The sequence below is a fragment of the Rhineura floridana genome, chromosome 1 (assembly GCF_030035675.1).
Source record: "Rhineura floridana isolate rRhiFlo1 chromosome 1, rRhiFlo1.hap2, whole genome shotgun sequence".
In the NCBI taxonomy this organism is placed as follows: domain Eukaryota; kingdom Metazoa; phylum Chordata; class Lepidosauria; order Squamata; family Rhineuridae; genus Rhineura; species Rhineura floridana.
Window position 1 is genome coordinate 97,900,073 of NC_084480.1, and position 16,483 is coordinate 97,916,555.

At 42.1% G+C, this 16,483-nt stretch overlaps 1 protein-coding gene across 2 annotated transcripts in view; it reads left to right on the forward strand.

The window, feature by feature from the left end:
- RASEF (RAS and EF-hand domain containing) overlaps positions 1-16,483 on the forward strand; it is a 55,997-nt gene that overhangs the window by 17,555 nt on the left and 21,959 nt on the right. For both annotated transcript variants that reach the window (XM_061627228.1, XM_061627237.1), the window contains exons 3-11: positions 168-258; positions 5,044-5,139; positions 6,126-6,203; positions 7,191-7,306; positions 7,408-7,476; positions 11,466-11,550; positions 12,264-12,355; positions 13,578-13,812; positions 14,588-14,725. In XM_061627228.1, coding sequence (XP_061483212.1) covers positions 168-258; positions 5,044-5,139; positions 6,126-6,203; positions 7,191-7,306; positions 7,408-7,476; positions 11,466-11,550; positions 12,264-12,355; positions 13,578-13,812; positions 14,588-14,725 — 1,000 coding nt within the window. The remainder of the gene's footprint in view (positions 1-167; positions 259-5,043; positions 5,140-6,125; positions 6,204-7,190; positions 7,307-7,407; positions 7,477-11,465; positions 11,551-12,263; positions 12,356-13,577; positions 13,813-14,587; positions 14,726-16,483) is intronic.

Genomic DNA, 16,483 nt, shown 5'->3' on the forward strand with positions numbered 1-16,483 from the left:
CTGAGAATCGGGTAACTTTAATTTGGAGATGCCAACGCTGAGTCCATTCCCCTTTCCTCAGAATTGGAACAAACCATATATTTTGGATTGGAACAAACCATATATTTCACTCCCAATTATCTTTGAAGTTTAATAAGATTGTTTTCTGTGGATGCTTGTATTTTTAGAGCACAAGATAAAGCAGCAATACAGCTTGGTGAACTAGACGAAGAGATGGACCAGCGAATACAGGCTGCAGAGCATAAAATCAAGAAGGAGGTGAATAGTTAATGCTTATAGCACCAACATTTTTTTAGAAGTGGTTTCTCTTGTTAACAAAATTAGTGAGAAAAGTCTGACTTCTGTGCCTCAGGAGTTCTTTTCCTTCCATTTTGTCATGAATGTAAAATGTATGAAGGTCAAGCCTTTCTCTGACTCTTTTTTGGGGTTTGTTGTTGTCATGTGCCTTCAAGTCGATTACGACTTATGGCAACCCTATGAATCAGTGACCTCCAAGAGCATCTGTCATGAACCACCCTGTTCAGACCTTGTAACTTTTTTGGGGTGGGGAGCATTAATAAGGAAAGTGAGGCTTGGCTGGTGCTATATGGTTTTCAGTGCCTGCTAAAACCCTTTTTTGTTTTGGCAAGCCTACCCAGATAAGCCAGATTGACATGAATTTTAATTTTCTTTTTCTTTTTAAAATAATGCATTTTTTAATTTTTAATTTTGATTTTATGTGTACTTGGAATTTTTTTAGCTCAGTTTCATTTTTGACAAATAAGTATACAGATTTTCAGAATGAATAAACAGACACATAATTGCTTAGAGCTGCCTAGTACAACAACAGTTTATTGGCAGGAGAACTGTTGTATGCCAAGGCAAAGGATGTGCTGTTTTGGAGAATGTAGCAAGCCCTTATGGACCTTTCTGGAAACCAGGTGTTCACTCAGGCCTACTTTTCAAGGTCTGGTGGTTCATTCCCCCTCTAGGTATATTTATGTATTGTACTTATAGCTCACTCTTTGCTGAATGGTCCCGGGGCATCTTGTAGTATTTTTTATAATTAAAACAAGCACAAATAACGTTATTACTGGTTAGTAATACTGGTTAACAAAGCAATAGTACGAAACAGCAATGCAGGTGTATACTGAACACATGGTGTGGGAAATGGGATCATACCTGCTGGTCCATCCACAACATGTGAAAGGATTGCCCATGTACACACAGATTTTCACCCAACTGGGAAGCCTGCTTGGAGAGGGTTTCTGGTTGCATGGAAGACCCACATGTATATAGCTGTACATGCATAGACTTCCAGTTCAGGTGCTGCACAAACACAATCAAGTTGGTGGGCACAATTCCCCTCCCTCCCACTTTACATTCATTTCAACTATATTCCTGATCGATTTCATTGAGTCTCAAGGTCAATCAAGCCCTCTTCTGATGGAACATCTGACACTGATAGATTTGTTTCTTAATAAGAGCTAGTGAATGATTAACAGAGCAATCCAACTCAAGTGAAGCTGACGTAAGTGGTGCCGGTGCAAGAGAAGCTGGCGTAAAGTTCCACCACATCCAGCTGCCATTCAGGAGCCTCTGGGTTGGCTGTACGCCAGCTCAGCTGGGAGCTGCATGCAGGGACCAGAAAGTAAAAGTCTGCTCTTCCAAATACCCCTGCCGGGGAGTAAGCTCTCTCCATTGACTTCTGTTGCTTTTATTTTCTTAGACTGACCTTTTCCCCAGCATAACTTTTGCGTGAATTAGGACCTGCTGGAGCACTCTGAACAGGAATTGGATGTGGCTTAAGTCCCCTCCTTTGGATTCTCCCGACATGCCCCTGGAACACCCCTTTTTCAGAACGTAAGCCGGCTTATGCTAGCTTCACTTATGCCAGTATTGGCTCAAGTGGCTAAGGCTGGGCTGAGGAATTATGCTGGCATAGCCTGGCTGAGCCAGGACATAGCCAGCTCAACTGGAGATCTGCCGCATCCAACTTCTCTCAGCCTGGCGTAAATGCAAGTTGGATTGTGCCCGACATCATTAAATACTATATGTGAATTTGTTCTATAAGTGTATTTTCTGGAACTGAAATTAGAAATTATTTCAGCCAGATATTTAGGTCTTGTCCAGAAAAATGTAAAATGGTCATGTAACACCACTTATTGGCATTGACAGGTAATCACTTGGCAAGCATACAGGCAGCATTTCCTGAATTGCACTCTGTAGCATCCCTGATGCCCTTGGAGAGTCCTTACCCCTCTTATACCAAACACTCAGGGATCACTTAGTAAATCAGATTAGATGTGTTTCTAGTTGTTCCAGCTTTACCACTGAGACGAAATGTACAACCACCTCATTCTAGGATCCATGCATTCAGAGGGAGAGATCTAACTTGAGGTCCCAAGTTAGAACTCTTCAGGATTCTGGTTTCTAAATACATAAACTCCCCCAAAGACTGGAAGCTTTCTCAGTAACTTGGCTGTGGGGTGAGATACGATTAGTGGGCCTTCCCCCACCCCAGATCAGAACACACCAGTTTTGTGTTTTGAAGTAAGGTTAATTAACAAAAGGAAATAACATGGAATTGTAGTCAAGGAAACAAAAAGAACAAAATTTTGCTTCTAATGTCTAATCCTTGCCCTACTAGACATAATAGGCGGGCTGCTTGTATCTTATTGCGGACCCATAGCAAAATGTAGTAGTTTTGACTTAGAAATCGAGAGTCTCCACTATCCCAACAGTAGATGCAGTGTGACATCTAGGGACCATACCTTCTGCTAATTCTAGACTGGAGAACCTTAAAGTATTATAGTCTATATATTTATAGGAAACTTGGCTCTGAAATTGATCCAGGGCACAACCTGCGTTAGTAATGGTCTCCTAGTATAGAATATAGGACACAGCAAGTCTGGGTAGGCCCTATCCATAGGATGAAGCAAAAGGGTAGCTGGTGAAGCTGTGGTGAAGCAAAAGGGTAGCTGCCTACAACCTTGCCATTTAGAACCCAAGGATGGTTTGCCTTTTCAGTTGTAAACTAAGAGAGGGTTATATTTAATATCTATAATTTAACATGTTCATTCTTAACTGTTGGACATTTCCTGCAAATGCATGAAGAGGGCAGTAGGGTTGTGCATGCCATCCCACCCCAACACTCCTGTTTCTGCCTCAGATCTTCCCACAGGGAGATCGGAAGGGGATGATAAACATGACTGAACAAGGCTTGCAATCCTCCCTTCAGTTGGGAACTCTGCATGATCACAGAGAGAATCCATGACTGTCCTTACAATCCCCTTCAGGCTTTCCTGCTCAAAGCGGAAAGGACGGGTAGAGCAGGTAGGGCTGGTGCATGTGGGAATGTTGGAGTGGGGCCAGCATGCCTGTTCCCCTTCTTCTGATTGAAATTCCCTGTTCTGGCATAACACTTGATGTGGATAATGCACCTCTTTATGCTGGATAGAAATCTCATGTGATGGTTGCTTCAAATTGATTAAGGGGTGGCTGCAATCATGTAATCATCTTTGTGTAAGGCAGGTCACAAGATTGATAAGGAGATTTTTCATCACGGCAAACTGTGTGTGTGTGTGTGGTTTGAGAAATTATCTGATCCAAATGGCGAGCAAGCAAGTGAACATGTGAAGCACTTACGCATGGTGGCTCTAACATGCAAAACCAGCCTTTAGTCTTAAGTAGAGGAACTGTGCCCTGTTATTTTCTAGCCAGAAGAAATACAGAGGATTTAAGCTGTTACATTTCTGTGTTTTATTTCCAAACTGTTAACCCGATTGCCTCAAGACTGCACATTCAACAAAGTACAGGTTACATGCAAGTGACTCCCCCCCCCTTTTCAATCACTTAGTTACACATTAAAGGAGACTTTGACTTCATTGGAACTGTCAAAGATGTGACCACAGTCTAGAGGGCTACTTCAGTTGTGCCTAAGGCATACGTGGTGAAACTTTGGTTGCCCAGATATTGTTGGACTGGACTCCAATTCCCATCTGCATGGCCAATAGTCAGGGACAATGAGGGTTGTAGTCTAGCAACATGTGGAGGGCTGCAGGTTCCACACCCCAGGCTAACTCGAGCCAGCACAACTTGTGATTCAGCAAATTGACCCCACCAACCATACATTCCAGGGGGTTGATAAGCCACCTGCTTTTGCTGTGTTCCTAGGACCGCAAAAACAGGGAACTTGTTAAGCATCTAGTAGGGCACAGTATTCGGCTAGTAGTGTATGTGTGGAGAGGAAAGTGCAAGTGGCGCAGGCCTGCCCTAAGAGCTTGTGTGTGTCCAGTGTTGGAATGGCAGACCTGCACACCTGATCACAGACTACTTCAGAAATGTCCCTGAGGCTTGGCAGCATTTTGCTGCACTATGAAGCAGAGCAGGCGGTGGGGTGGGAGTTGCTTTTTGTCAAGGAAAGCTCCACACTGGTAATGCAGAACCAGTCCGGTGAATCTCTGGGCACTGGCCTCCCGAGGGCTTTGAATCCCCCTACAAATGTATCAGTATTTCCTGTAAAAACACAGCTGAATCTCAAGGTCAATAAGCATCTGCTAAGTATTGGTCAGTTCCCCACCTAGATGCAAATAGCAAGGCTGGCCTGTGATGACTTCTTTTGCTTATCATTCTTTACTCTATTCTTCATTCATTGTTGCTCACATTTTTTAAAAGTATGACGCCCCAAATGTAAATGCAGTCCTTCTGTGATATTTACTTTATGGGATAGTACTGAACTATAAATTTTAATGGTAACTAGGCACACAGTTATTACTGATGCTAGGCTGACTTGTGACACAATCATTGTACTTCATGTGCTAGTCAGTGCTATGGGACTTCCCTGCTTTTTTTCCCCCATGGGTTGAGCTGATCATGGAACATGTAGCCATAGCAGTCCTGTACAGGTGTCATATAGGCATAGGCACATGTAGACACATTTGGGGTAGCCCAAAACACTTTTTTGCATTATAATGAGAAGATATGTCTCCCTGATACATGATGGTGTAAAGTACATTGCTTAATTCTGCCATGTGTATTTAACAAAAATGTCAAATGTTGTAGGAGAAGCGGAAAGCAGAAGAGGCCCTAAATGATCTCAAGCGCCAATATGAGACTGAAGTTGGTGATCTCCAGGTGACAATAAAAAAACTTAAAATGGTAGGTTGCTTGACTTTTTATGCCTTAATGTTTGTGAATAATCCATTAGAACATGACCTTCTGACACATTCACTGTGGTCTTTAAAGTAATTAAGAACATATCACGCTTCAGAGAATGAGACTGGAGTTTCATCTTGCTGGAATTTTTTGAACTGTAAGACTGAAGTCCATGAGATGATGGAATGGGGCTTCCTGAAGCATTGTAAGGTGATTCTTCCTCAGAAAGGAAGGAACCAGTTGCTTTCTATAGGGGCTACACATGTTGATATAGGAAAGCCTCTTTAATGATGTAAAGTCTCATTAGGGTATTCACTAAACATGGTATCTATGGCAGTGAGTTGGGGGAAAATCCTTTTGAGAATCATTGTTTCGTATTACCTAAACAAATATATAAAATTATTAATCTTACAGCTACTCAAGCAGACTTGTAAATAGCCACCCACCTATTGCTTGTGATGAGCATGAATCCTGTTTAGTTGCTAAGATAGGGAGACTTTGTTTTATAAATTGGGAAGCAGTTGGTACTTTGCCTTTGGGGCTTATTGGCACGCCACTAACCTAAAAATGCAAGGGAAAGGACCATAGCTCAGTAGTAGAGTATCTGCTTTGTACGCAGAAGATTGCAAGTTCAGTGTCAGGCATCTCCAGGCATCTCCAGGCAGGGCTGGGCAAGTTCTCTATCTGAAACCCTAGAAAGCTGCTGCCAGTCAGAGTAGACAATACTGAGCTAGTGGACAAATGGTTCGACTCGGTACAAGGCAGCTTCCTGTGTTCCACAAATGGCTAACATTGTTAAGAGGAGGTAAACAGGCAAGGAGCTTTTTTCTTGATAGTAACTTCTGTCTTATTTTCAAGGCTGTACTCAAAATTCAGAACACCCACTGTCCTTTCATGTATAGCTTGATCTTTCCACTGAACTCCAGGCTCTCTAATGAATCCATCAAAAGTATTTTGTTATAGCAATGATGCTTTCTTTACTGTTTCAGCTGGAAGAACAATCTAAAAACATTCATCACAAAGAAGATTTGGTGGCATTAAAGAACAGGATACATGATCTGACCTTGGTATGAGCAGCATTATAATGTCCTTACTTGAGGTGGTCATTCAGCATGTCATGTTCCAATATGATTGGTATCTTTACCGCTTGTCATATTTAAGTAGCTTGCTGGGTGATGGCATTTTCTTGAAAATTGTCAAGGCTGTATAGAACAATGACTAGCATTTCAGAGAGAGAAGAAATTATACTGTTGAAGTTGGGTATAAGCATGCTTAGGTGTCATTTGCACATATTAACGATGGAGAACAATATTATTGGACTCTGGCTGTTCAATGTAAGGAGAACTTTCTCTTACTACTTCACTGGAGATACCTTTGAGCAAGATATCCAGTTCTTTAACAAATAGATCCAGTTCTTGAACAAATAATCCCTCAAATTCTTTAAGTAAGGATTGGTTTATAATAACTAGGCTGGCTAAAGTAACTTCTGTGTAGACGCTACTTCATATTGCAAACTTAATTGTTTACTGTGACATACCATGAAGTCTCATTTCATTTCGTTTCCTGAAGTCTCCCAGCTACCACCGCCACCACTAGCTGACACAGGAACCTCGAGCAATTACTGGAGACTCTCTTGTGTGCAAGTAGCAATGTGTAAAGTCACTGCACCAGGAGCTGTCAACCTTTTGGGGCACGTTGGTACACTGGAAAACCTGTCCTGGGCACCACGCACACATCTGCAGCCTATTCTGTTCGCCACAGTAGAATGCACAGCAGAGGAGAGTTCTCTGGGGACGTCTGCACCTACAGGTGGCACACTGGCAATTCCTGCACTACACAGATGCTGTTTGTAGCAAACTCCATGTGGGGCTATAACACGTAGACTGACCTTTAGGTATATACGGATGCTAAATGCATGGCTGTTTTGGATTTTGCAGATCAGGTGTTTCTGTATTACCATTTCATAGTTAATAGCCTTTAATATTTTTATTTGTAGGTCTTTTTGTATGAGCATTATATAAAAAAAGTGATTCTTCATCTTGTTTTGTTTTCAGGAAAACCAACAACTTAAAAAAGAACTGCTGGAAGCACAGACAAATATAGCTTTCCTTCAGAGCGAGTTAGATGCTTTGAAAAGTGATATTGTAGATCATAGTTTGAGTTCAGAAAGGTAAGAGGGTTTAGTAGTTATATCTGCAGAAAATGGGTTCTTTAGTTACTTGTGTTTATTCATGTCAGTAAATAAAAATAATTGTTAATTTTGTTTTGTAGAGACCTAGAAATGATCAGAGAGTACACTGAAGACAGAGATAGTCTGGAAAGACAGATAGAGATTCTACAGTAAGCTGCTAATAATTCATTTTTTTATTTATGAACTTCAATAATTAACACTTGGGCAGCTCAAATAAAAAAGAAAAGCAGATATATTTTACCTTTGCAGTGAAAGGTTTTGCTAGTGCCCTAACTTGCATTTAAGTCCACCATCTGATATATGAAATATTATGGCCAGATGGTTAAGCCATTGGACTGTATTACTTCAAGGCTGTTCATTCACATCTCAAGAAACCTTTTAGCTAATTAGTTACTTAGTTTCTTACATTTATGTCCTGCCTTTATTCCATTGTAGAACTCAAGGCAGATCATCTTTCAGTGGATGCTTCCTTCCAATCTACCCAGATGTAGATAGATCCTGATCCAGTGCATTTTATTCATTCATTGCATTGTATTCATGCATTTGTTTGTTTAGATAGTGTCTGATAAGGCTCATAGCACCTTGTAGCAATGTAGCTTTGGTTCACATCCCTCCCATAAATAGTGCTGGCCATACGAACTAGTATGTTTCAGTAAGGAACTTAGGCCTGATCTCCTATGCATTCTGTAAAAAGAGGTGGTAGAATCCTGAAGTCATCAACTGGACTGTTCCAGTTGTGGCTACAGGTGGGGGATGCCATTTTTAAAAATTTTCTGCTATGTGCCAGCTTCTCTGTCCATCACCAGAAAACTGTATTGGGAGAGACTGGAGGGCCTGCATCTGTCCTTGGGCTAGAGAGACATGGGGGATGCTGCTAATGTACCATCCACTCTGCTGCTCATCAGCCTCCAACTGAGCTGGCTGAGATGGTCTCAGATGTGGTGTTGGAGAAGCCAAGGACTATTGTTCTTGATGACTCTTAAGTTCATAATGAGGCTGCTTGAGGAGCAACCTGGGACTTCATGCCCTCATGACAACCACTGTGGCAGTCTTTGGTTGTCATTGGCCTGATGCACAAAGACGAACATAACCTAGGTTTAGTCTTTGCTCCTGATGGATTGATGAGTGGTCTGACGGTGGTTTAAAATTATGCCATTGTCATGGTCAGACCACTTCCTGGTGAAGTTTGGATTTATTGTGCCAATTCCTCTCTGCAGGGGTGGGGACCAGTTAGGAATGTCTGCCCTTGGAGACTTTTGGAACCTGATAGATTTCTGAATGCTCTGGAAAATTTTCTAGTGGAGAGAGCCGGTGATCCTGTCGAGGCCCTCGTCTGTCTCTCTGGAATTGAGAGATAATATGTGTCATCGGCACAATCACTCCTGAATGTCCTCTTTGTTACTGCGGGGGTTGCTTTACTCTTTGGTACACCAGGAACATGCGAGTGATGAAACAAACTGGTCAAAGAGTACAAGTGGCAAAAATCAGAGCACATAATAATTGTGCCTACCTGTGGCAGTGAAGGTGGAGAAGAAGGCCTACTTCAGACTCCATTGGATCTTCTATTAGTCATCCAGAATGGTGGAGGTTACTGGTCTTTGCCAGAGTTTCCCTGGACACTTTGAAGGCCCACTGTGACAAATTTTTGAGATACTTTGAGAGTAAAGTCATTTGGCTTCATAAAAATATTGACATAATTGTTGGTGCAGAACCTTGTGATGTGTCCATTGCCACATCTGGTCGGGTTTTATAAGATAAATATTAGTTGGTATGGCCTGAGGACATTGATGAAGTGCTTGCAGCTATGCCTCTAACCACATGCTCTCCTGATCCCTGCCCCTCCAGGTTAATAAAATCTATCCATCAGGGTGTGGTTGGGTGGATCCATAGTGTGGTGAACATGTTGTTATGCAATGAAGTGGTGCCTGCTGGTTTGAAGGAGGCAGTGGTGCCCTGGCTTCTAAAAATGCCCACCCTGGACCCACTAGTCTGCAGTAGTTATCAACCAGTTAATAATGCACCATTTCTTGGGAAAGTGATTGAGAGGGTCATGATGGAACATTTGCAGGCATTCTCGGATAAAACTGATTATCTAGACCCATTTCATTCTGGGTTCAGACCAGATTTCAGGACCACATTGGCCTTGCTCTCCCTGATGGATGACCTTTGTTGGGAGAGGGACAAGGGGAGTGCAACTTTGCTTCTCCTTCTCTATCTCTGCAGCTTTTTTCAGCATCGACCATGGTATTCTAGGGGACACTGTTCACCATAGTTTCACAGGCACTGTTCCTGAAGGCTCAGGTCCAGAAAGTGTTACAGGGGGAATGCTCTTCAGCCCACTGGCATTTATGTTATGGGGTGCCTCAGGAAACTGTTTTGTCCCCAGCGCTCTTTAACATCTATATGAAACTGTTGGGAGCAGTCATTAGGGATTTGGAACAAAATATCGTCAGTATGCTGATGAGACACAGCTCTGCTTTTATCCCCTGTAGCATCTGAATCGGGACTGGCTGTGCAGGCCCTGGACACAGTGGTAGGCTAGATGAGGGCCAATAAACTGAGTTTAAACCCAGGTAAGACAGAAACCTTGTGAGTGAGTAGTTCCCAGGTCTGGGAGATAAGTCAGTTACCTCTTTTGGATGGAGTTCACTCCCTCTGAAGGAATGAGTACGCAGCCTGAGCCTGCTCCTATATTTGAGTGATGTATCTCTACCCCTTTGGAATCAGTTACCAGATGCAATAAGACAGGTGGCTAGTGTCTTGATGTTTAGGTGACTACTGAAGATGTTTTTGTTTAAGAAGGCTTTCCCTGAAGTGTGACCCAGTCAGTTTATGGAATATCTGTAGAAATGGTCTAATTACCTTTAGAGTTCTTTTTATTTTATCTGGTTCTACACTGCTTCAGTAGCCTCAGGCTGTGAAGCAGTTTATACATCTGAACAATAATAATAAAAACAAAACTAGCACATTGGGGAGAGAGGTTCTGTTGCAGCCCATTCCTTGCTGTGTTAGTTTTTATATTGCAGTGCAAGTTTTGAAAAATATCAGGGGTGGGTGGGTAAAAATGTGGCTTTCCACACTTGCAATCTGAAATGAGGCTGTCCATTCTGCCACCTCAGAACTCATAAACATCTCGTACCACCTCATTCTGCTGCATGTGTAGACTAGGCCTTGGTAGCAATAAAGTTAACAGGGTAAGGGACATACTTTTTCACTTCTCCAAGCCTAAAATAAATAAAAAGGAAGGATTTTTAGTATTTTTAATTATGCCACTCTTCTTTTTAAACACTTTTGGGGCAAGTAGACTTCACTTAAGTCACATATATATTTTATAAACAAAGAGAAGTTTGACAATTGACTTGAATGAAATGTGAAAAATATGAAATTGTATGCAGGATTTTTCTGTTAGTATAGGGATATGATTCAACAAGGATGGCATCTAGAATCTGTTGATATACCTGTGAGGTCTCTCAGACTCTCAATATCTTATTCATGTCCCTTTGCCTTCAACTTAAAACATGCTTGAGATGTGATTTTTTTTTAAATGCTGACCGGTTAAAACCCTTTATATCAGCTGCTGCATCAACACCAAGTAGCTTTTATGGTGTATGTGTTTCCCCCATTTTGGTGTCATGCACATCACAGTCCTATGCACGTCGCCGTAGAAATAAGTCTTATACAACAATACCATAGATTGTTTAATTCCCCTCCTTCATTCACTGTAATTGGGATCTTACTGGCCTAGCACCTTTCTAGGGACCCTTTAAAGTTAAAATGAACCAGGTAGACCTCTGAAAAACCACAGAACAATCAACCCCTCATTGTAGGAACAGATAAGGAGCATGAAGTGGTATATGGGTGGATGGGGGAATGCCACCCTCAGCTTTGGGGTCAGTTATGCCCCCAAATGTGTAAGAGTCTAAATGGAATGCTGTGTTAATATTATTTCTTATTCTTCTTGATTGAAGAGATTTATACTGAATCATCATGTCACATCACTTTCACTAAAGGCAAGGGCACCCCATGAAATGCCCTTCTTTCTGCTGGGTTTCAAAATGTCAGCTGATTAAGACTGTAAATGCTATTCCTAATCTCTTCTGAATGTGAATAATTTTGTTTGCCCTGGCTTGTTTAATAGGTCAGCCAACAGGAAACTTCATGACAGCAACGATGGCTTAAGAAGCACATTAGAGAATAGCTGGAGCATGTACAACAGATCGCTGGTAGGCAGCAACTTTGCATAAGCAATATGTTTAAATAATGATGTCATAATATAAATATTTGTTCTTGGCTATACCAATATAAGTTGTAAGATAGTCATGGAACTAATATGGTCATTCTGGTTTGATGCCAGAATAACTGACAGTGTGGTCCATTGCATCTTGACTCAGAAGCAAGCCCCACATAGTTCAGTAGGATTTGGGTTGCAGCCAGAGAGTAGATTTTGTGCCTCTACATAACTAAAGTCCTTGTATCTCTCTCCATAGAGATGAAGTTGTTATTTCAATTACATAAGGCAAAAATAGATGGACAGTTTAAAAAAAACAAATTACTGAGTGAAGCATATCTTTCTAATATCATTCCCCCCCCATTGGACCACAGAAAAGGGCTTCATGCTGTTCACAGATAGCGTAGCACTCACCTTGGGTTGTATCCAATTCTGTCCAGGCACAACTAGAACAGACTTCTGCTTGTGCAACAGGACTCGACCTTCTTTTCTCCTCCCCTGCAGCCCTCTGCAGGACCTCAGAATCTGCTCTGGGTGGTTAAGGGTGTTGCTCTCCTTGTGCAACACTGAATCCCACCCTTTAGCTTTCAGCCTTCCAAAATAAAGAAATGTCTGGAATCAGAAATACAGTTGGTTAAATAAAGAGCATTTTGTAAACCAGGTATTTCTGTAGTGTTCTGAACAGCTTTCTTCATGCATGTTTTTCAGCGTCTGACAAATACTTCCCCAGGGAACACGCTCTCCCGAAGCAGTCCTAAATGCAGTGGTGGCCAGTCTCCTCAACATCCACGCTATGACAGGTAGAACTGATACAATTGTTACTTTAAATTATAAGATTTGAAAAATAAAGGATATACTGTAGGCTAGTATTTCTGAACTGTCTAAAAAGGATGTACTATTGTATAGGGTTCAATTACTAGGAAAGCATGATAGCTGGGACAAAGTTATAGTTACGCTGCTTCCCTCTACATCAGTTTCTCTCTCTCTCTCTCTCTCTCTCTCTCTCTCTCTCTCTCTCTCTCTCTCCCCCCCCCCTCCCTCCCCGTTGGGTGGAAGGAAACCACTAATTTTTGTAGCTCACCCTATTTAAATCTAGAAGGACTGGTAATGCTTAATGCCTTTCTGGGACAAGTAAAGAGCATAAACTCAATCACTAACCTACTGTTAGTAGATCTGGATGCACTGATTGGCCGCCTACTCCATGCTGCTCTCTAGTGGAGCTAATGTTGTCCTAACAACAAGGGACATTGTTTTGCCAGCTGACTGTAAGGAACAGCTATCTTGGATTTCATCCTGAGCAAAGTTAACACTTTTCCTGCACTAACTGCTCTCGAAGAGATACCTGGCTTTTCTACCCCAAGGAATAATTTTGCAAACTTGGGGTTGGCATCGCAAAGGTTCCTTGAATTAAGTGTATCTCAGGAAATTTGGAAACATTAAAATTTAGAAGATGATTGACCATGTGCTTTAGACCTTGAATTTGGATGGGCTTTTTATTAAAATAAATTAAAGTTAGTAGGCAGTATGCACCTAATTACCCCAGATTTAAATTATGAAGTTCATTTTATCAGAAATGGGCATCCCCTCTCCCTCACGCCTCATGGCCAATATGCAAAGTACTGTTTCTGGGATAGGTCAAATGCAGCTTCTGGATACTTCAAAGAAATAGAAAAATAAGAAGATCTCTCATGTGGCCATGCATAGCAGACACTTATTCTTCCTACCTGTCCCTTTCCCTTTTCTTGACCATCCATTGGAAGTAAGGGGGAAATGAGGAAAGGAAAAGAAGCTGGTGGTGGTAGCTGAGGGAGAGAAGCCAAAACAGTGGCCTGGCATGATACTGCATTGGTGGGGATGTGTGGAAGAAATGGAAACAGGAGCTGCAATTGGGGCTATTCTGGAGAGGAAGAAAGAATGGGATGCAAAGTGCATCCTGTGGCTCTCAGGCATGTGGATATTATTTGGCTGTAAATTAAAAAATGTTGGCAACCAATTTTTTGTTGATTCTTTTTTCCTACTCAGGTCACCCCATTCGTCCTATATGGATGAAGACTATGACTCTCTGGCACTTTGTGATCCTATGCAGAGGATAAACTGTGAGGTTGACAGTCTGCCAGAAAGCTGCTTTGACAGTGGCTTGTCTACCTTGAGAGACTCAAATGAATATGATTCGGAAGTGGAATCTAAGCATCACAGGATTTCTCAAAGGTCACAGTGTCTGCAGGAAAGCTTTACAGGCGACGCTTCTGATACAGATGTAAGCTCCAGACTTAACCACATTTTAAAAAGTGTTCAGAGGCAAAATTACTGCCTGCTACCTGTAGAATGAGGCTGACCATTTCGTATAAGCAACAAGTAAAATGGTTGTAATTACTGTGAACACAAACTCAAAGGAAAAACAATCCTTTGAAATAAAGTATCTCTGGGGTTTTTTTTAGTGGAATGTGTAGACACACATTTCTGGTTGTTCATTCTGGTTTTTGAAAAGATCTGTTTTGTTTTTCTAATCTGTTGTGAATGAAATGTGTATTTTTCCACAAAGAAGATACTGTTTGGGATAGTGGTGAGCTACGCTCAAGGCCACCTATGAGAGAGAAAAGGTAGCCACCTGTGGAAAGGCACAAGCAACCCTATTACAAAAATTGGGAAGCTGTTGTGTTTCACAATTTTTTATGTTTAAAAATCAAGATTGATTTAGCGCTTCTCAGCGATTACACAAGACCCCTTCATGAGTTATATGTTTGAAGAATGCTGTGTACATAGCAGTGGGGGTTATGGCCCTACCCCTGATATCACGTAACTTTCTAGCACTGTTCCTCCCCCCATGTCCATGCATTGAATATGGATGTCTGAGCAGGAATCCCTGTTTGTGATCTGGAATCCATGGACATCAGAGGGTGGGAAGCAAAATATTCCTTGTAGCCCTCCCTGCTCTGCTAATATTTTATCTCTTTGCTTTGATCAGCCTCTCCCCTTCCTGAGGCTGATTGGAGGTTATTGTGGAGATTGGTAACATTGGCTGGTCTGTGCAGGTCCCAGATATCAGAGATGAAGAGGTATATAGTCCTGATGACGTCAGTATGGTATTGGACTGGAAGCCCACTCACCCAGTCAGTCGAAGCAGTTCTGGAGCATCAACAAGAAAATGTATTCCTGTCATCTCTCCACAGGTACTCAACTCGGACCATTTCAGCGGAAAGCCATATTGGCTGAGATCCAACTTTAGACCTGGGGCAGAGAACCTTTTTCAGCCCAAGAACTGCCTTCCCTTCTGGGCAGCCTCCAGTAGACCACTTGCTGCTGGTGGGTGGGGCCAGTGGCAAAAGTGGGCAGGGCAACCAGTTTAAATGTTACCTTTGTATGCTTGGCTAGTTTCTACACATGCTCACAAACCCCTCTGTACCCTCCATCCAGACAAGCGAGAATTCAAGAACATATTCCAGCCAGGCAAAAAACTCAGGGTGCAAAGCAGGGTCAGCTCGGGGTGTGGCCTGGGGAGAGTTCCAAGGGCCAGTTAAAGATGGCTGCATTTGGCCCCTGGGCTGGAGGTTCCCCATCCCTGTACACCAGTTTTTTCTTTTTACAGTTGCAGATTTCCTCCCACTCACCCTGTTTGGAACTTCTTTTGACTGTCCTTTCACTGTCTAAAGACTTTTGCCATGTGGCATGAGGGGCAGCTGTTTGAGGAAAACAAGTCCAAAGCTCCACTGGGCCTATGGAAATAGGCATGTGGTTCCTTTGATTGAGTCCATAGACCATTTTCTAACCAAGAGTTAAGCACACTGAAACCCATTGAAATAATGCTGGGAAGAGGCTCCTGATGTGATATAGCAAATATTATGTAGTTGTCATAACTAGGTGATAATCATAGTTGTCATTGTTCCCTCAAAGCGATGATGAACATCAAACTATAATTGGTAAATATATTACACTTGTCCAGCTTATGCTGAAATGTGATCCTTGAATGTGAAAAACCTGAGCCAGTCCTTTGGGGTGGAAGCTAATTGAAATAGATTTAGGAAATTAAGACACCCTCCCCCTCAGTTTAATCCTTGGTTTTCATTATTTTTATTTTTATATTGTTGTGATCATATTTTAAGTACATAGGAAAATAGGAAACTGCTTTATATGGAGTCCAGGCAGTGGCCTGTCTGGCTGAGGATTATTTGTTCTGCCTGGCAGCCTCTCCAGGGTTTCAAACAGGAGTCTTTCCCAGCCCTGCCTGGAGATGCCAGAGTTGGAACCTTGGTCCTTCTGCATGCAAAGCAGAAGTTTTCCCACTGAGCTATGGGCTTTCCCCATTTTAGAACAGGGGCTGCCAGTGTAGTGCCCACCATGTTTGCAGCCCTGCTTTGGGCCATAAGAAGAGTCTGGTTGGATCAGACCCAGGCCTATCAAATCCAGCACTCCGTTTCCAATGGTGGCCAACCGGATCCTTCTAAGATGCCCCTAAGCAGGACATGAAGGTAACAATAATCAGTCAGGTCTTTTCTTCTTTTTCTTTTTGGCTGTGGCCCTGACACTGTGGAATTAGCTTCCAACAGGTTGTATCCATCTCTTGGGTATTTAAAAAAGGATATTTAAAGTTTAACTTCCACTTTGGCTTTTAATGTGGGACCATAGCTGGAAGGTTTGCTAGATTTGTATGTTTATGCTTGCTTATCCACTGAGCTCATAATTTTTTGTCACTGATTGTCTGGGTGGACTTAGTTTTATTGTAAACTTTGAGGAAGATGGGTATAACTGTTTAAATAAACAAACCAGCAGCTATCCTATCCTGTTTGCTCTTTAGGAGTTAGTATCAAAGGAACGCTGCCTCTGACCCTGAAGGGTCCATTTAGCTAATTTGGCTAATAGCCATTGATAAACCTGTTTTTATGATTGACATTGTTGGTTAGTCTAGAGGAGGTTAGTGTTCCTTCAAGAAC